The sequence below is a fragment of the Gymnodraco acuticeps genome, unplaced genomic scaffold (genome assembly GCF_902827175.1).
Source record: "Gymnodraco acuticeps unplaced genomic scaffold, fGymAcu1.1, whole genome shotgun sequence".
NCBI lineage: Eukaryota > Metazoa > Chordata > Actinopteri > Perciformes > Bathydraconidae > Gymnodraco > Gymnodraco acuticeps.
This window is the reverse complement of record NW_022990054.1, coordinates 2,100,360-2,121,502: the sequence shown is the minus strand read 5'-3', so window position 1 is coordinate 2,121,502 and position 21,143 is coordinate 2,100,360. Positions and strand designations below refer to the sequence as shown.

General features: G+C 38.4%; 1 protein-coding gene across 21 annotated transcripts in view; it reads left to right on the top strand.

Annotated features, from left to right (window-relative positions):
* The window catches only part of ptprja (protein tyrosine phosphatase receptor type Ja), a 45,277-nt gene that overhangs the window by 15,287 nt on the left and 8,847 nt on the right, over positions 1 to 21,143 (top strand). For 2 of the 21 annotated variants that reach the window (XM_034215883.1, XM_034215884.1), the window contains exons 2-23: positions 5,220 to 5,235; positions 5,370 to 5,552; positions 5,708 to 5,968; positions 6,181 to 6,441; positions 6,859 to 7,119; positions 7,529 to 7,789; positions 8,001 to 8,261; positions 10,248 to 10,508; positions 10,721 to 10,981; positions 11,400 to 11,660; positions 12,073 to 12,333; positions 12,546 to 12,806; positions 13,228 to 13,488; positions 15,958 to 16,218; positions 16,431 to 16,691; positions 17,108 to 17,368; positions 17,581 to 17,841; positions 18,260 to 18,520; positions 19,055 to 19,321; positions 19,939 to 20,193; positions 20,346 to 20,618; positions 20,841 to 21,110. In XM_034215883.1, the coding sequence (XP_034071774.1) occupies positions 5,220 to 5,235; positions 5,370 to 5,552; positions 5,708 to 5,968; positions 6,181 to 6,441; positions 6,859 to 7,119; positions 7,529 to 7,789; positions 8,001 to 8,261; positions 10,248 to 10,508; positions 10,721 to 10,981; positions 11,400 to 11,660; positions 12,073 to 12,333; positions 12,546 to 12,806; positions 13,228 to 13,488; positions 15,958 to 16,218; positions 16,431 to 16,691; positions 17,108 to 17,368; positions 17,581 to 17,841; positions 18,260 to 18,520; positions 19,055 to 19,321; positions 19,939 to 20,193; positions 20,346 to 20,618; positions 20,841 to 21,110 (5,440 nt within the window). The remainder of the gene's footprint in view (positions 1 to 5,219; positions 5,236 to 5,369; positions 5,553 to 5,707; positions 5,969 to 6,180; positions 6,442 to 6,858; positions 7,120 to 7,528; positions 7,790 to 8,000; positions 8,262 to 10,247; positions 10,509 to 10,720; positions 10,982 to 11,399; positions 11,661 to 12,072; positions 12,334 to 12,545; positions 12,807 to 13,227; positions 13,489 to 15,957; positions 16,219 to 16,430; positions 16,692 to 17,107; positions 17,369 to 17,580; positions 17,842 to 18,259; positions 18,521 to 19,054; positions 19,322 to 19,938; positions 20,194 to 20,345; positions 20,619 to 20,840; positions 21,111 to 21,143) is intronic. The other 19 variants (XM_034215894.1, XM_034215892.1, XM_034215890.1 and 16 more) reach the window with 19 other exon arrangements.

Sequence of the window (21,143 nt, the reverse complement as noted above, 5' to 3'; positions counted from 1 at the left end):
AACGATGTGTTGGATGTGCACCAAGGATAAGTAATAAGGGAGGTCTGCAGGTTTGCAGGTCTCCCTTGAAAAAGAGATCGTTGATCTCAATGGGATATTGAGATAAATAAATAAAGGCTACAATAAACAATGTGTTGGATGTGCACCAAGGATAAGTAATAAGGGAGCTAGGAGTGATTTTCGGTGCAGTAATAGGTTAGCATTTTTCGCTCGGTGCTAATTCAGAGGGTCAGTGTTAGCATTGTGTGTTTTTAAAAAAAATAAAATGAAAAAGATCAGTTAAATGAGTTTTTTTTCCGTTATATGGATATAAAATATTCATAGTTTATTACATATTAAGGTTCCTTAGACGTTGTTTCCTGCAAATCACGCGATTTCGGCCCCGGAACCGGGTCCGTGGGGCTTAAGAGGTTGTTCATATCTCTTATCAGGGGTCTCTGGGTGGGTGCAGGAAGTGACAGGAAGTTATGTTGGAACAGAAACAATGGGTGGGATTCTTATAAGCTACTAAGGCAACGCACTTTAAATAGAAAACAAGTTGCCAATTTATTAGAAGAAAGTGAGAGTCTCAATTTCCCCAAAATCTCACAATCATAATTAATGTTTGTGTTGACAGCTGAAGTATAAGCTTAAAGTGGAAAGCTGAAAACACAGAAACAACATATTTGCTTTGAAATATTGTGAATATCTCCCCATGTAAAGAAATTATAATATAGAAAAAATTACAAATATACAATATTTAAATATTTACAGGGGTTTTATATTGTATATGACTAGGTGTAGAAAACACAGGACCGCCACGGATGATGGAAATAAATGTCTTTCACACAACAATAAAATCAAGTTGAGGACCCAAGATGTTGACACACAAACGCTGCAAATGAATAAAATAATACAAAAACAAACAGTCATTTGCGACTAGACAGTTGAAAAAAGCTACTACAAAAAGTAAAAAGGACAGTAAAAAATCAAGGGGGAAAACTATCATCAACTTTTTTGCATTTATCCATTTATTTTTCTCTATACTGTTTTATGTTGCTAATCATCAAGACACCTACATGTTTTGGTTTTGCCAAATAACATAATTTGTGTAGCAAGAAATTCCACCACTTTCTTGAATCCACTTTCTATTAAGAGCATTAATAAAGAATTGTTCTTATATTTTCAATTTTTTAAATAATTTATCTGATTATAATGCGCTAAGGTTAAATAGGCTAATGCCTGACCCAATATCTTTTAATGTGATTTCTTGATTGTTTTTGAGTCTTGAGTGTTATTATGGAGGAAGGAACCAGGTTGTTATCAGCAGCAAATGCAGACTACTGGGAATGAAAGGGAATCAGAGAGTGGCAGGCAGGCTGCCTTTAGGGTTGATGTAATGTTTATATAGTGGTCAGTACAGCCATTTCCTCCTCCTCCCCATGCAGACAGGCCCAGTCAAAGGGCAAAGACAGTACACAGGGCAAAAGGGTCATTGGCTGAGTCGAAGCCAAGAGCGTTTTCACAATGAAAATAAAGAAGTGCTCCTCAAGTGGGAGTATTGTTTTAGAAGAAGTAATGCTGGAGATCTTATTTCATTTGAGATGTTCCACTGCATGTTGTAACAAACTGACAAATTATTATTTGTATTTATTGGCTTCCATATAATAATAAGTGAATATTCCTTTTGATTATACGTACGCATTTGCCCAGTAATTAAGTGATTCTAAGATTCTGATTTAAGAGATAGACTGAGTGTTACAGCATGTACAGATGGGTGGAGCTGAGTCCCAGTAGATATGCATACAGTACAAGAAAAGACGTCCATTATGTGAACTTAAGTATTTCTAGGGCAGTATATCCCAAATGGGAATTTGGGTTTGAGCTATTTCTGCTCTCTGAGTCAGTGCCAAGGCATAATGGCTTGAGAAGTTGTTTTGTTTATTTAGTAAGGAGGAAAATAAGTGATACTTAGGAAGAGCGCCAAGGGAAATAAAGCATTTGGGAATCATAGTTCAGAGAATTTACACCCTCTGAGGTCCGTTTAAAAAGAACATTTGTATGAAAACATAAGATTCATGCATAGATGTGAGCTGTTTTACTGTATCTGGAGCCAGAAACAGTTAAAGTTCTATCGTTGAATTGATGTAATGTTTAAGTTTGTTGTCCCATTAAATGAAAATGTATTTCACTACACAAACAAATTTTTTTGTAGTGCTTTATAAATAAATAGTAGGCCTACATGTTTCTGTTGAGGTTCAGATTTAATTTTCAACCACAGCAGCAGTGGCGGAAATAAATGCACTACAAGGTCATTTTACTAGTTATTCTGAAGCTTTTGATTATATCACATGATCTTTATCAGCAGACATAGTTTGCCCAGTTCAGATTTGTTAGATTAGAAGTTTAACAACTAAAGTCTAGAGATTCTCTTTTATTTCTAAAAACAAACTCTACTCCTATGACTGTTTTGAAATGCCTTTGTCTGAATGTCTTTCATTTTTGTAAAGCACCTTGAATTGCCTTGTGTTGAAAGGTGCTATATAAATAAACTTGCCTTGCCTTGCCTTGCCTTACTATTGGGGGAAATATAACATATGTGTCACTAAATTACATAAAGCGAGACATTTTCCCCAGTTCCACTTTATCTGACAGGGCGTTAGTGTGAAGCTCAGCCACACTTACACCCCACATAAACTGCAGAAGTACAGTTTTGTTTTTTGCTTTTTTTTTTAAATAATCTGTCATTTTGTTAATATTTATTTTTAGAACCAAATACTGCCTTTTCTAAAATATATTATATTTCAATTAAATGTTTGTTATAATTGCACTCGGTTAAACTAACATTGTCGGACACTAAACACCCTGGCTTCACCAGATCCTCAAAGCACTGACCCCTTAAACTCCTTGTACAATGCTGGTATGGCACCGCTGTACTTCATAAAGGAGAAAAGAGTCCCAGAAGAACGAAAGGAAGGGTAGGGTCAATGTTGTTAACAGAAAAAGAAAAGTTAGTAGACGCCTCTCTCCAGGGACGGGTGAGTGAAAAGGTCAACCTCAGAGCAAAATGAACCTTTCCTTTTTTTCCCCCTGGCTTCCTGGGCTGACAAATGTTTGAGTTGCTAGGTTGTAAGGCCTATCTTAATATGCTCTATTCTTTATAAGATGTCTAACTCCAATTTACTCTTATTACCATGAATAATTAATAACAATAAATCTTTCTTTAAACAATATCTTGTCACTATAATTCTGAATATAAGAAATAAGTACAACAGATATACACTGTTCATTATAATTTATCAGATACATAAAACAAAAGCCAATGCACACAACCTTGTACCACATTCATGATATTTTATTTAGATCCTAAGGGAATAAATAATGTACACATTTCCGAAAAATAATCAATATTTTAATAGTTGTCATTTTTTGAAACTAAAATGATTAATTATCTTTGCGGTATGGACCGGTGCTCAGAAAACAAAACATCTGAAGATGTCACAGGAAATAAAGATATGATATTTTTCCACAATCCAAATACTATATAATTGGTTGATGAAGTCGAAGATGTTAGTGAAAGTTCACACAATAATGAGAACAATCACTAATTGCAGCTTAATGTTGTTTAAACATTAACATATTTCATGTTGAAGTACAACCTGATTAGACCCGGTGTGATGCAGGACTGCTGTAATTGTAAAGATATTCCGACTGTATCAGGAGTTAATGATTGAGGTTTATCTTTGTAGTTGAAAGAATGATGAAGGTTTGAGCAATGATGCAATGTGTTTAATGTTTAGCTGTGCTGTAAACAAACTGAAAGGCTACATGTCAGCGAGTCACTCTGGGCTGATGAGGTTTTGGCTAATAAGTAATGTAGAATCAGAGCTGTGTGTTTAGTACTGATACCAGGACACAGGAAATAACCATGGTAGAAATACAGAGTTTGAGTTTTGTGGCCAAGAATGTGTACAGGTATGTGTGTGTGTGTGTGTGTGTGTGTGTGTGTGTGTGTGTGTGTGTGTGTGTGTCTGTGTCTGTGTGCATGATATTGTTGTTTGATGTCAGCACTTGTAGTTGTTTCAGAGCAATAGAGATGAGGAAGAACAGTGTTTCAACAACACTTCCCCAAATGTAACATCTGAGAGAAGAGAATAATAACCGATAGTTGAATATGACCAGCTTCTCTTGTTCGTTCCAACTGATACAAAACCACAGTCTGTCATAAGACACTATCGGAGCTTGTGTGTTTAAAGAATAATCTTTTGATTACTCTTTTTCTTGTTTTCCTCTTCCTTTCTTGTTTGTATATAGATTCGATATACATTCAATTGACTACTTTTGGATCTCACGCTAAATATTAATATCAGTGCATATATGATTAGTTTAGGAAATATAAGCACGTTTGATCCTTTACACAGGATTTAAATCAATAACTTTTTGATCGACACTTCTTGATAATCAATACTATATGACCAAAAGGTATTGAAATGAAATACCCAGCAATATTTATCCATTATAATTTAATTAATGGCATAGTATAGGAACATCTTTGAAACAGCATTTAGACCTTCATCTTGAAAAATATTCAAGCTTCAAGGGTTTTATTATCATATGCACTACAGTGTAGTTACGGCAATGACAATCATAGGTCCCGAGCTTCTCCAACAATGCAACATATTATATATAGGACATAAGACAACCAAATAAATAAATATTGCAAATGAAACAGAGTTCGATAAAGTTGAATAAAATAGTGCAGGTTATGTTGCTCGACCAGTCTACAAGTATTGCCGTTGCAGTTAACTATATTAGTGAAATACTAAATAAATACTGTTTGATCCAGTGATAACTATTAAGATAATAAATTACAATAAATCTAAGATGCAACCAGATGAATGCTTTGGGTTATGGAGGCACTTAACAGAGCTCAGGCATTAAGCAGTCTTATTGCCTGGGGGATGAAACTGTCCCCGAGTCTTGGTCCTGATACTGCGGTACCGCCTGCCGCAGCAGACAGAAAAACATAGTATTTTACTGGTAGGACTGACAAAAGGCTGTTTTAAGAAACCATGTAAAAATGACCTGGTTTGCAGTGCTATTTGTTGTTGCTGAATGTACTGATTTACTGTGACATTGACTGGGTGGTTGGGTTTCTAATTGATCGTTTGAAGCTGTGTTAACTCAATGCTGACCTCTGCTGGTGCAAGATATTTGACTCTGCTTCTCTCTCTCCACAGGTCTCTACAGAAGAATGTAAGTACCCGTGTAATTTTTCTACTAAATATAAGTTATCAAACATGTGTTAAGAACATCATTCCTGTTATCTTTTTTTAAATGTAACTTTTTTTTAACTCCATTTCTGCTCTTCTTGTTCTCGTATCTTTTAGGTGGAAAATGTGACAGCAATATCACCGAATACTTAACGACAACAACAACCACAGTCACGATCGGATCCAATTCAAGCTGCAACATCTCAATCTGGCAAGATTTATCTGCAAATGACTTGATTCCTGGAGCAATCTATCAAATCTACTTTGACTGCTTTAACTGCTGCAAAGAGGCCACCACAAGTAAGTGTGATCATTAAACAGTAAATTACCTACAGCATTGTTGCAGAATGATGTTTGTCAAATCAAATGTCAAAAACAAAGATGATAACAGTGTTTTAAAATTGTAATAGTGAAACATTAATTATTTTCCCCACCAACTTCTCTCTCACTCACAGAGCCTCAAGTAGTCAGGAATATCTCTGTCACTGAAATCACAACATCCTCTATATCTGTGATGTGGAATGAACCAGAGGGGAGCAGCTCTTCCTATAGAGTACAGTGGAGTGATGGAAATGTCCCTAAAAGTGACAAAGTGAATCAAACACAAATAAACATCACTGACCTGACTGCTGGTGTCCAGTATGATATCACTATTACTGCAGTGGCAGGTGATGGCAGTACTGAAGGAGAGAGTACCACTGTTTCTCAGTACACCAGTAAGTAAACATTAACTGTGTTTCATGAAGTCGGATAGAAAGACTCTGCTGAAGACATCATTGTATTGTGTAGCTTTTTTGGATAAGCAAGGGTTCTCTGATGTTATGAAACACTTGGAAGTTGCTTTTGGTTCTTGCAACTCTCACTAGTACTTTATTTATCCGTCTCTAAAAAAAAATCTTCCTCATTTCGATTTATCCTGCTCTCACAGAGCCTGAAGTAGTCAGGAATCTCTCTGTCACTGAAATCACAACATCCTCTATTTCTGTGATGTGGAATGAACCAGAGGGGAGCAGCTCTTTCTATAGAGTACATTGGATTGATGGAAATGTCCCTAAAAGTGACAAAGTGAATCAAACACAAATAAACATCACTGACCTGACTGCTGGTGTCCAGTATGATATCACTATTACTGCAGTGGCAGGTGATGGCAGTACTGAAGGAGAGAGTACCACTGTTTCTCGATACACAAGTAAGTAAACATTAACTGTGTTTCATGAAGTCGGATAGAGATAGTCTGCTGAAGACATCTGTTGTTGAAGACTGTCTGCAGTGATCACAAGCAGGATGATACTTGTGAATATAGAATAGAAGTTTTTGCCTAATTTGCTGTTCGTCCTTAGACTGATGTTGATCCTCAGGCACAACACGATTACACCAAGAACTAAAGGTTTTACTCACAGAGTATTGTCCTCTCGTTTTCTTTTCTCCTTTTAACACAAGTTGTATTGGACTTGATAGCTTTTATAGCTTTTTGGTTAAGCAACTGTGGTCTCGTGTCATGAAACACACTCGGTGTAGTTTTTGTTCTTACCACTCGCAGTCGTTTTGTATTCCCTGGCTTTTAATATTCTTCCTTCCTCATCTTGTATTTATCCTGTGCTCACAGGGCCTCAAGTAGTCAGGAATCTCTCTGTCACTGAAATCACAACATCCTCTATATCTGTGATGTGGAATAAACCAGAGGGGAACAGCTGTTCCTATAGAGTACAGTGGAGTGATGGAAATGTCCCTAAAAGTGACAAAGTGACTGAAACAAATATAACCATTACTGACCTGACTGCTGGTGTCCAGTATGGTATAAATGTTACTGCAGTGGCAGGTGATGGCAGTACTGAAGGAGAGAGTACCACTGTTTCTCGATACACAAGTAAGTAAACATTAACTGAGTTTCATGAGGTCAGATAGAGAGAGTCTGCTGAAGACATCTGTTGTTGAAGACTGTCTGCAGTGATCACAAGCAGGATGATACTTGTGAATATAGAATAGAAGTTGTTCCCTTATTTGCTGTTCGTCCTTAGACTGATGTTGATCCTAAGGCACACCACGATTACACCGAGTACTAAAGGTTTTACTCATAGAGTATTGTCCTCTCTTCTCCTTTTTAACACAAGTTGTATTGGACTTGATAGCTTTTATAGCTTTTTGGTTAAGCAACTGTGCTTTCCTATCAGGAAAAACACTCGGTGTAGTTTTCTTTCTTGCCATTCACTAGTTTTTTAATTCCCTGGCTCTAAATATTCTTCCTTCCTCATATTGTATTTATCCTGCGCTCACAGAGCCTGAAGTAGTCAGGAATCTCTCTGTCACTGAAATCACAACATCCTCTATATCTGTGATGTGGAATAAACCAGAGGGGAACAGCTCTTCCTTTAGAGTGCAGTGGAGTGATGGAAATGTCCCTAAAAGTGACAAAGTGAATCAAACACAAATAAACATTACTAACCTGACTGCTGGTGTCCACTATGATATCACTATTACTGCAGTGGCAGGTGATGGCAGTACTGAAGGAGAGAGTACCACTGTTTCTCAGTACACCAGTAAGTACACATTAACTGTGTTTCATGAAGTCGGATAGAAAGACTCTGCTGAAGACATCATTGTATTGTGTAGCTTTTTTGGATAAGCAAGGGTTCTCTGATGTTATGAAACACTTGGAAGTTGCTTTTTGATCTTGCAACTCTCACTAGTACTTTATTTATCCGTCTCTAAAAAAAATCTTCCTCATTTCGATTTATCCCGCTCTCACAGAGCCTGAAGTAGTCAGGAATCTCTCTGTCACTGAAATCACAACATCCTCTATATCTGTGATGTGGAATGAACCAGAGGGGAGCAGCTCTTCCTATAGAGTACATTGGAGTGATGGAAATGTCCCTAAAAGTGACAAAGTGAATCAAACACAAATAAACATCACTGACCTGACTGCTGGTGTCCAGTATGATATAAATGTCACTGCAGTGGCAGGTGATGGCAGTACTGAAGGAGAGAGTACCACTGTTTCTCGATACACAAGTAAGTAAACATTAACTGAGTTTCATGAGGTCAGATAGAGAGAGTCTGCTGAAGACATCTGTTGTTGAAGACTGTCTGCAGTGATCACAAGCAGGATGATACTTGTGAATATAGAATAGAAGTTGTTCCCTAATTTGCTGTTCGTCCTTAGACTGATGTTGATCCTCAGGCACAACGTGATTACACCAAGTACTAAAGGTTTTACTCATAGAGTATTGTCCTCTCCTTTCATTTTCCCTTTTTACAGTACCGGCCCTAGACTTTTGGGGGCCCTAAGCGAGCTTTGGCTTGGGGGCCCCCCTCACTCTAGCGCGTTCTCACTACACACAACACGGAACCAACTTTTGTCTTATGATGTTAGCATAAGCACACATATTGTATAAATAAGCATGTAAACACCGTGGACCTAAGCTCCTCTAGGGGGGTCCTCACCTCCTCAAGGGGGGTCTGGGGGCATGCTCCCCCGGGAAGAAAATATTGAAGTTAAAAGCATCAATCTGGTGCACTTTGAGAGCAAAATGAAGAGATCTATGGATACATCTCTCAACACCCATATGAAACAGAACTGTAAACAGATTTTTCTTTATGGACATTTTACAAATCACTTAAACTGTATTCTTGTTTTGTCATATAGTATTTCATAACTGTTTTTCATGTATTCTCTCTGGCTGTCCATCTCATAATGTTCACATAGAAACTAGCTGTCAATAGGAATATCATTCAGAAGAATTATAATTTCTTGCCAAAAATCTGTCACAAAAAGAGGTTGCACATTTAAATTCAGGTGTTGTTATGGCAACGTCAGTGGCCAAACAGCCACATTTACTGCTGCAAATACGTTCAAACATGCTGTCGACACGTACAGCAGTGGCAACTATGCCACCATTTCAGCTGACTTTTTCTCAGAAATACTTTCACATAACATCCATATATTTCAGTGCTCGGTTGATGCTTAGCTAAGCTAACTATGAAACACTTTAACTGACAGGACTCAGGATCAACTGTGAGGTAGCTTCTAGTTTCATGTCGAACAGTAAGTCAACATTTCCCAGAGAGCTTTCTGTGAAATCACCAGGTAACACCAAAAACATTACATTTAGATTGTATGACAAAGTGTTTATTTAATATATCTGGCTAGCTATAGCTACTTGCTAACGGTTTAGCTTACCCCCGCGATTCAAAGTAACGTCAACGTAGCTGTAATTTATGCTTTGCTTACATGTTCGCATAACTTGGACGTTTACTGACATTTACATACCTTGTACTGGCTCATACTGGCTCAAGTGGTGGCTCTGGGGTTGTTGTGTGAGCCACCACTTGAGAATTGTCGTATTTTTTAAGAAAATGTTTTCTTATGTCCATCTTCAAAAACTCTGAGTCCGACTGACAGTTTATTTTAAACATTGTCACAGCTCACAGGATAGGTACCTGTCAGCCAATAAGACAGTGTATTTCCATTCAACTATCTGGTTGGTCTGGTGTCTTGCCTTTGTTGCATTCACTGAACACGGGAAATTACAATCCTGCCGTCCTCTCTTGTGTCATGATGAGGTTCATGTAAAGCACGGTTAATGTATTACATTATTGACTCAATAATATAATACATGACTTTGAGAGTAGGTAATCTAGGCATATTAACACAATTAATTAAACATACTTATCACGGCGACGTTGTACTGAGAATCTTTATTTTTTTTAAATAAAAAAAATAAAAACATTTTAAAAGATGTTTTGTTAGGAGGCCCCTTAGTGGCTGCGGGGCCCTAAGCGGCCGCTTATGTCGCTTAATGGGTCGGGCCGGCCCTGCCTTTTTAACACAAGTTTTATTGCACTTAATAGCTTTGTGTAGCTTTTTGGTTAAACAACCGGTCTTGTGTCATGAAACACACTCGGCGTAGTTTTTGTTCCTACCACTTGCAGTCGTTTTGTATTCCGTGGCTTTTAATATTCTTCCTTCCTCATCTTGTATTTATCCTGCGCTCACAGAGCCTGAAGTCGTCAGGAATCTCTCTGTCACTGAGATCACAACATCCTCTATATCTGTGATGTGGAATACACCAGAGGGGAACAGCTCTTCCTATAGAGTGCAGTGGATTGATGGAAATGTCACTAAAAGTGACAAAGTGACTGAAACAAATATAACCATTACTGACCTGACTGCTGGTGTCCAGTATGGTATAAATGTTACTGCAGTGGCAGGTGATGGCAGTACTGAAGGAGAGAGTACCACTGTTTCTCGATACACCAGTAAGTACACATTAACTGTGTTTCATGAAGTCGGATAGAAAGACTCTGCTGAAGACATCATTGTATTGTGTAGCTTTTTTGGATAAGCAAGGTTTCTCTGATGTTATGAAACACTTGGAAGTTGCTTTTTGTTCTTGCAACTCTCACTAGTACTTTATTTATCCGTCTCTAAAAAAAAATCTTCCTCATTTCGATTTATCCTGCTCTCACAGAGCCTGAAGTAGTCAGGAATCTCTCTGTCACTGAAATCACAACATCCTCTATATCTGTGATGTGGAATGAACCAGAGGGGAGCAGCTCTTTCTATAGAGTACAGTGGAGTGATGGAAATGTCACTAAAAGTGACAAAGTGAATCAAACACAAATAAACATCACTGACCTGACTGCTGGTGTCCACTATGATATCAATGTTACTGCAGTGGCAGGTGATGGCAGTACTGAAGGAGAGAGTACCACTGTTTCTCGATACACAAGTAAGTAAACATTAACTGTGTTTCATGAAGTCAGATAGAGATAGTCTGCTGAAGACATCTGTTGTTGAAGACTGTCTGCAGTGATCACAAGCAGGATGATACTTGTGAATATAGAATAGAAGTTGTTCCCTAATTTGCTGTTCGTCCTTAGACTGATGTTGATCCTCAGGCACAACACGATTACACCAAGAACTAAAGGTTTTACTCACAGAGTATTGTCCTCTCGTTTTCTTTTCTCTTTTTAACACAAGTTGTATTGCACTTAATAGCTTGGGGTAGCTTTTTGGTTAAGCAACTGTAGTCTCGTGTCATGAAACACACTCGGTGTAGTTTTTGCTCCTACCACTCGCAGTTGTTTTGTGTTCCCTGGCTTTTAATATTCTTCCTTCCTCATCTTGTATTTATCCTGCGCTCACAGAGCCTGAAGTAGTCAGGAATCTCTCTGTCACTGAAATCACAACATCCTCTATATCTGTGATGTGGAATAAACCAGAGGGGAACAGCTCTTCCTATAGAGTGCAGTGGAGTGATGGAAATGTCACTAAAAGTGACAAAGTGACTGAAACAAATATAACCATTACTGACCTGACTGCTGGTGTCCAGTATGGTATAAATGTTACTGCAGTGGCAGGTGATGGCAGTACTGAAGGAGAGAGTACCACTGTTTCTCGATACACCAGTAAGTAAACACTAACTGTGTTTCATGAAGTCAGATAGAGTCTGCTGAAGACATCTGTTGTTGAAGACTGTCTGCAGTGATCACAAGCAGGATGATACTTGTGAATATAGAATATAAGTTGTTCCCTTATTTGCTGTTCGTCCTTAGACTGATGTTGATCCTCAGGCACAACACGATTACACCGAGTACTAAAGGTTTTACTCATAGAGTATTGTCCTCTCTTCTCCTTTTTACTTTTTAACACAAGTTGTATTGGACTTGATAGCTTTTATAGCTTTTTGGTTAAGCAACTGTGCTTTCCTATCAGGAAAAACACTCGTTGTAGTTTTCTTTCTTGCCATTCACTAGTTTTTTAATTCCCTGGCTCTAAATATTCTTCCTTCCTCATATTGTATTTATCCTGCGCTCACAGAGCCTGAAGTAGTCAGGAATCTCTCTGTCACTGAAATCACAACATCCTCTATATCTGTGATGTGGAATAAACCAGAGGGGAACAGCTCTTCCTTTAGAGTGCAGTGGAGTGATGGAAATGTCCCTAAAAGTGACAAAGTGAATCAAACACAAATAAACATTTCTAACCTGACTGCTGGTGTCCACTATGATATCACTATTACTGCAGTGGCAGGTGATGGCAGTACTGAAGGAGAGAGTACCACTGTTTCTCAGTACACCAGTAAGTAAACATTAACTGTGTTTCATGAAGTCGGATAGAAAGACTCTGCTGAAGACATCATTGTATTGTGTAGCTTTTTTGGATAAGCAAGGGTTCTCTGATGTTATGAAACACTTGGAAGTTGGTTTTTGTTCTTGCAACTCTCACTAGTACTTTATTTATCCGTCTCTAAAAAAAAATCTTCCTCATTTCGATTTATCCTGCTCTCACAGAGCCTGAAGTAGTCAGGAATCTCTCTGTCACTGAAATCACAACATCCTCTATTTCTGTGATGTGGAATGAACCAGAGGGGAGCAGCTCTTCCTATAGAGCACAGTGGAGTGATGGAAATATCCCTAAAAGTGACAAAGTGAATCAAACACAAATAACCATTACTGACCTGACTGCTGGTGTCCACTATGATATCAATGTTACTGCAGTGGCAGGTGATGGCAGTACTGAAGGAGAGAGTACCACTGTTTCTCGATACACAAGTAAGTAAACATTAACTGAGTTTCATGAAGTCGGATAGAGAGAGTCTGCTGAAGACATCTGTTGTTGAAGACTGTCTGCAGGGATCACAAGCAGGATGATACTTGTGAATATAGAATAAAAGTTGTTCCCTAATTTGCTGTTTGTCCTTAGACTGATGTTGATCCTCAGGCACAACACGATTACACCGAGTACTAAAGGTTTTACTCATAGAGTATTGTCCTCTCTTCTCCTTTTTAACATCCTTTTAGACAAGTTGTATTGGACTTGATAGCTTTTATATATTTTTGGTTAAGCAACTGTGCTTTCCTATCAGGAAAAACACTCGGTGTAGTTTTCTTTCTTGCCATTCACTAGTTTTTTATTATTCCCTGGCTCTAAATATTCTTCCTTCCTCATCTTGTATTTATCCTGTGCTCACAGGGCCTCAAGTAGTCAGGAATCTCTCTGTCACTGAAATCACAACATCCTCTATATCTGTGATGTGGAATAAACCAGAGTGGAACAGCTCTTCCTTTAGAGTACAGTGGAGTGATAGAAATGTCCCTAAAAGTGACAAAGTGAATCAAACACAAATAAACATTTCTAACCTGACTGCTGGTGTCCAGTATGATATCACTATTACTGCAGTGGCAGGTGATGGCAGTACTGAAGGAGAGAGTACCACTGTTTCTCAGTACACCAGTAAGTAAACATTAACTGTGTTTCATGAAGTCGGATAGAAAGACTCTGCTGAAGACATCATTGTATTGTGTAGCTTTTTTGGATAAGCAAGGGTTCTCTGATGTTATGAAACACTTGGAAGTTGCTTTTTGTTCTTGCAACTCTCACTAGTACTTTATTTATCCGTCTCTAAAAAAAATCTTCCTCATTTCGATTTATCCTGTGCTCACAGAGCCTGAAGTAGTCAGGAATGTCTCTGTCACTGAAATCACAACATCCTCTATTTCTGTGATGTGGAATGAACCAGAGGGGAACAGCTCTTTCTATAGAGTACATTGGAGTGATGGAAATGTCCCTAAAAGTGACAAAGTGAATCAAACACAAATAAACATCACTGACCTGACTGCTGGTGTCCAGTATGATATAAATGTCACTGCAGTGGCAGGTGATGGCAGTACTGAAGGAGAGAGTACCACTGTTTTTCGATACACCAGTAAGTAAACATTAACTGTGGTTCATGAAGTCAGATAGAGAGAGTCTGCTGAAGACATCTGTTGTTGAAGACTGTCTGCAGTGATCACAAGCAGGATGATACTTGTGAATATAGAAAATAAATTGTTGCCTAATTTGCTGTTCGTCCTTAGACTGATGTTGATCCTCAGGCACAACGTGATTACACCAAGTACTAAAGGTTTTACTCATAGAGTATTGTCCTCTCCTTTCATTTTCCCTTTTTACAGGGCAGGCCCTAGACTTTTGGGGGTCCTAAGCGAGCTTTGGCTTGGGGGCCCCCCTCACTCTAGCGCGTTCTCACTACACACAACACGGAACCAACTTTTGTCTTATGATGTTAGCATAAGCACACATATTGTATAAATAAGCATGTAAACACCGTGGACCTAAGCTCCTCTAGGGGGGTCCTCACCTCCTCTAGGGGGGTCTGGGGGCATGCTCGCCCGGGAAGAAAATATTGAAGTTAAAAGCATCAATCTGGTGCACTTTGAGAGCAAAATGAAGAGATCTATGGATACATCTCTCAACACCCATATGAAACAGAACTGTAAACAGATTTTTCTTTATGGACATTTTACAAATCACTTAAACTGTATTCTTGTTTTGTCATATAGTATTTCATAACTGTTTTTCATGTATTCTCTCTGGCTGTCCATCTCATAATGTTCACATAGAAACTAGCTGTCAATAGGAATATCATTCAGAAGAATTATAATTTCTTGCCAAAAATCTGTCACAAAAAGAGGTTGCACATTTAAATGCAGGTGTTGTTATGGCAACGTCAGTGGCCAAACAGCCACATTTACTGCTGCAAATACGTTCAAACATGCTGTTGACACGTAAAGCAGTGGCAACTATGCCACCATTTCAGCTGACTTTTTCTCAGAAATACTTTCACATAACATCCATATATTTCAGTGCTAGGTTGATGCTTAGCTAAGCTAACTATGAAACACTTTAACTGACAGGACTCAGGATCAACTGTGTACTGTAAGGTAGCTTCTAGCTTCATGTCGAACAGTAAGTCAACATTTCCCAGAGAGCTTTCTGTGAAATCACCAGGTAACACCAAAAACATTACATTTAGATTGTATGACAAAGTGTTTATTTAATATATCTGGCTAGCTATAGCTACTTGCTAACGGTTTAGCTTACCCCCGCGATTCAAAGTAACGTCAACGTAGCTGTAATTTATGCTTTGCTTACATGTTCGCATAACTTGGAAGTTTACTGACATAATTTACATACCTTGTACTGGCTCATACTGGCTCAAGTGGTGGCTCTGGGGTTGTTGTGTGAGCCACCACTTGAGAATTGTCGTATTTTTTAAGAAAATGTTTTCTTATGTCCATCTTCAAAAACTCTGAGTCCGACTGACAGTTTATTTTAAACATTGTCACAGCTCACAGGATAGGTACCTGTCAGCCAATAAGACAGTGCATTTCCTTTCAACTCTCTGGTTGGTCTGGTGTCTTGCCTTTGTTGCATTCACTGAACACGGGAAATTACAATCCTGCCGTCCTCTCTTGTGTCATGATGAGGTTCAGGTAAAGCACGGTTAATGTATTACATTATTGACTCAATAATATAATACATGACTTTGAGAGTAGGTAATCTAGGCATATTAACACAATTAATTAAACATACTTATCACGGCGACGTTGTACTGAGAATCTTTATTTTTTTAAATAAAAAAAAAAAAAAAAAATTTAAAAAAAAGTTTTGCTAGGGGGCCCCTTAGTGGCTGCGGGGCCCTAAGCGGCCGCTTATGTCGCTTAATGGGTCGGGCCGGCCCTGCCTTTTTAACACAAGTTTTATTGCACTTAATAGCTTTGTGTAGCTTTTTGGTTAAACAACCGGTCTCGTGTCATGAAACATACTCGGCGTAGTTTTTGTTCCTACCACTTGCAGTCGTTTTGTATTCCCTGGCTTTTAATATTCTTCCTTCCTCATCTTGTATTTATCCTGCGCTCACAGAGCCTGAAGTCGTCAGGAATCTCTCTGTCACTGAGATCACAACATCCTCTATATCTGTGATGTGGAATACACCAGAGGGGAACAGCTCTTCCTATAGAGTGCAGTGGATTGATGGAAATGTCACTAAAAGTGACAAAGTGACTGAAACAAATATAACCATTACTGACCTGACTGCTGGTGTCCAGTATGGTATAAATGTTACTGCAGTGGCAGGTGATGGCAGTACTGAAGGACAGAGTACCACTGTTTCTCGATACACCAGTAAGTACACATTAACTGTGTTTCATGAAGTCGGATATAAAGACTCTGCTGAAGACATCATTGTATTGTGTAGCTTTTTTGGATAAGCAAGGGTTCTCTGATGTTATGAAACACTTGGAAGTTGCTTTTTGTTCTTGCAACTCTCACTAGTACTTTATTTATCCGTCTCTAAAAAAAAATCTTCCTCATTTCGATTTATCCTGTGCTCACAGAGCCTGAAGTAGTCAGGAATCTCTCTGTCACTGAAATCACAATATCCTCTATATCTGTGATGTGGAATGAACCAGAGGGGAGCAGCTCTTTCTATAGAGTACAGTGGAGTGATGGAAATGTCACTAAAAGGGACAAAGTGAATCAAACACAAATAAACATCACTGACCTGACTGCTGGTGTCCACTATGATATCAATGTTACTGCAGTGGCAGGTGATGGCAGTACTGAAGGAGAGAGTACCACTGTTTCTCGATACACAAGTAAGTAAACATTAACTGTGTTTCATGAAGTCGGATAGAGAGAGTCTGCTGAAGACATCTGTTGTTGAAGACCGTCTGCAGTGATCACAAGCAGGATGATACTTGTGAATATAGAATAGAAGTTGTTCCCTAATTTGCTGTTCGTCCTTAGACTGATGTTGATCCTCAGGCACAACACGATTACACCGAGTACTAAAGGTTTTACTCATAGAGTATTGTCCTCTCTTCTCCTTTTTACTTTTTAACACAAGTTGTATTGGACTTGATAGCTTTTATAGCTTTTTGGTTAAGCAACTGTGCTTTCCTATCAGGAAAAACACTCGGTGTAGTTTTCTTTCTTGCCATTCACTAGTTTTTTAATTCCCTGGCTCTAAATATTCTTCCTTCCTCATATTGTATTTATCCTGCGCTCACAGAGCCTGAAGTAGTCAGGAATCTCTCTGTCACTGAAATCACAACATCCTCTATATCTGTGATGTGGAATAAACCAGAGGGGAACAGCTCTTCCTTTAGAGTGCAGTGGAGTGATGGAAATGTCCCTAAAAGTGACAAAGTGAATCAAACACAAATAAACATTTCTAACCTGACTGCTGGTGTCCACTATGATATCACTATTACTGCAGTGGCAGGTGATGGCAGTACTGAAGGAGAGAGTACCACTGTTTCTCAGTACACCAGTAAGTAAACATTAACTGTGTTTCATGAAGTCGGATAGAAAGACTCTGCTGAAGACATCATTGTATTGTGTAGCTTTTTTGGATAAGCAAGGGTTCTCTGATGTTATGAAACACTTGGAAGTTGGTTTTTGTTCTTGCAACTCTCACTAGTACTTTATTTATCCGTCTCTAAAAAAAAATCTTCCTCATTTCGATTTATCCTGCTCTCACAGAGCCTGAAGTAGTCAGGAATCTCTCTGTCACTGAAATCACAACATCCTCTATATCTGTGATGTGGAATGAACCAGAGGGGAGCAGCTCTTTCTATAGAGTACAGTGGAGTGATGGAAATATCCCTAAAAGTGACAAAGTGAATCAAACACAAATAACCATTACTGACCTGACTGCTGGTGTCCACTATGATATCAATGTTACTGCAGTGGCAGGTGATGGCAGTACTGAAGGAGAGAGTACCACTGTTTCTCGATACACAAGTAAGTAAACATTAACTGAGTTTCATGAGGTCAGATAGAGAGAGTCTGCTGAAGACATCTGTTGTTGAAGACTGTCTGCAGGGATCACAAGCAGGATGATACTTGTGAATATAGAATAGAAGTTGTTCCCTAATTTGCTGTTCGTCCTTAGACTGATGTTGATCCTCAGGCACAACGTGATTACACCAAGTACTAAAGGTTTTACTCATAGAGTATTGTCCTCTCTTCTCCTTTTTACTTTTTAACACAAGTTGTATTGCACTTAATAGCTTTGTGTAGCTTTTTGGTTAAGCAACTATGGTCTTGTGTCATGAAACACACTCGGCGTAGTTTTTGTTCCTACCACTCGCAGTTGTTTTGTGTTCCCTGGCTTTTAATATTCTTCCTTCCTCATCTTGTATTTATCCTGCGCTCACAGAGCCTGAAGTAGTCAGGAATCTCTCTGTCACTGAAATCACAACATCCTCTATATCTGTGATGTGGAATGAACCAGAGGGGAACAGCTCTTTCTATAGAGTACAGTGGATTGATGGAAATGTAAATAAAAGTGAAAACGTGACTGAAACAAATATAACCATTTCTAAGCTGACTGCTGGTGTCCACTATGATATCACTATTACTGCAGTGGCAGGTGATGGCAGTACTGAAGGACAGAGTACCACTGTTTCTCGATATACCAGTAAGTAAACATTAACTGAGTTTCATGAGGTCAGATAGAGTCTGCTGAAGATATCTGTTGTTGAAGACTGTCTGCAGTGATCACAAGCAGGATGATACTTGTGAATATAGAATAGAAGTTGTTCCCTAATTTGCTGTTCGTCCTTAGACTGATGTTGATCCTCAGGCACAACATGATTACACCAAGTACTAAAGGTTTTACTCATAGAGTATTGTCCTCTCTTCTCCTTTTCCCTTTTTAATACGAGTTTTATTGCGCTTAATAGCTTTGTGTAGCTTTTTGGTTATGCAACTATGGTCTCGTGCCATGAAACATACTCTGGTGTAGTTTTTGTTTTTACCACTCGCAGTCGTTTTGTATTCCCTGAAACTTTTTTACCAACTCAACATATTCACAAGTAAACCACACCCTCTGTTTTGCACAGTTCTAATTTTTTAAATCACAATTTTCGTCAATGAAGATTTTTATCCATTTTCAGATGCCTAATTTTTCCTAATATGTTGCATTTTCCCCTGTTTTTCTTTGCAATTGCAGAACCTGCTGGTGTAGAAAATCTCTCCATCATTGCAGTCACAAATTCATCTGTGTCTCTGATCTGGAAACAACCCAAGGGCAATGTGTCCTCATACTCAGTTCAGTGGAATGCAATAGGAAAAACCCTAACCCTTAATAATACCACTATTGAAACCAACTTTACTATCAACAATTTAATCCCTGGAGTCCAATACAACATTCTAGTGGCTGCTGTTGCTGGAAAATCCTCAAACAAAGGAGCCGGAACCTCAATAAGTACCTTCACAAGTAGGTCCATGCCTTTTGGAGATCCCTTTTTCCTGCTACTTTTGGAAAGCGTATTTGCACTTGCATGAAGTTGATGTAAATGAAGTAATGTAGTTGTGAAACAATGAGTTATTTCTTCTTTTAGAAGACATATTCCATATCCTAAAAATTGTTGGCTTACAATAATGTCATTCATATTTTTTCACGCCAGCCTCCCTTTTGGTTCCCACATTAGTAGTTAAAGCTGTTGCCTCTTTTAACATTCATCTGCTTACATATACCAAAAAGTTGATTAATTAATGATTGACACATTACCATGTACTAATAAGGAAAATGTGTTGCTATGATATTTAACTTGATATCGCATTGGATTTGGGAGAAATATTGTTCATAAAGGGACCATTTTAAACACTAGGTTAATAAGAAATATAGTACAGTATTTCTATATAGTACATGGTCTATGGATTACTAAGATATATTGATCATGTTGTAATATTTGATATATTTTATTGGTCAATACATATTTCATTGGTGGTTCCTACTTTTACGCTATTTCAAATTCACTACATGACTAGAAAGGTGTTTCTTTCATAATGCAATGACAGGGAACTAAACTTTTTTACTTGTTTATCGTACAGGTCCTGAAAAGCCTGAGAACATCAAGATTACTGCTCGAGGAACCAGTGACCTGACCATCGAGTGGACTTTATCTTTAGGGAGTGCTGATCACTATGTAGTGAACATCTCAAATAAAATATATTCTAATAGCACCACAACAGCGGGCAAACAAGCAAACTTTACTGATTTATTCCCTGGGAGACTGTATGATATCACAGTGACCGCTGTAGCTGGAAACTTCAGCGAGACGTCTGAGCAGTCTTCATTTGCCACTAGTAAGATTATTATTATTATTATTATTGTAATAATGTTTTGCAAGTGGGTTTATTTTTTATTTAGGGTTCAAACCATCAAAACCAGTAGGACATGTATAACAACAGAAACACAAGCATTAAGTGTGTGTCTACCTGTTTTTCATTCCTCTTAGAGCCCACACCTCCTGGATCCATCATCATCAGTCAGAGGACAAACTGCTCGCTCTTTTTGAGGTGGGATACTCCTGTTTTGATGGATGGAGCTCCAAGCATCAGCTATAACATATCCTATCAGCATGTTGGTGGAGAGGCACTGAATAAAATCTCCTCAGACACCCACACCGAGCTGACCTCACTTCTCTCTGGAAAGTCCTACAATATAACTGTACAAACAGTTGGACCCCAGAGTTTAAAGAGCACGGCTGTCCAAAATGCTTCTTTAACCTGTAAGTTTACTAGAAGTGTCTCTAAAGTTGGGACTGATTAAAGTCATGTTGTAGATTTGGCAATATCAGTAAAATAACCAATTGTTTTGTCCGGCACCACCTTCAGTAAGAATGTTGCTGGATATGAAATAACATATATAGTTATTAGATCACAAGTGACATAAGTCTTTTGTGATTCAATTGATTTCTAGTGAACATTAACTTTGTTTGTAATTTTTCTAGTGCCCAACCCTGTGTTGAACCTTGAAGCGAGCCCTAAATCCACCACCTCAGTAAAAGTGTCATGGTCACAACCACAGGAAGCCTGGTCGTATTATGAATACTTGGTTCAAGCCTACAAGACTACAGGAGAACTGGTGTTCAACATAACAGTCAGCCATAACAGCGCAGATGTAACATCTCTGGAGCCAGGGAATAGATACAATATCAATGTCACGACTATAGCAGCAGCAGGGAGTGAATCCACGATGGAACAGACATTCAGTTACACCAGTAAGGCCTTTCATTAAAACACAATGAAGCATT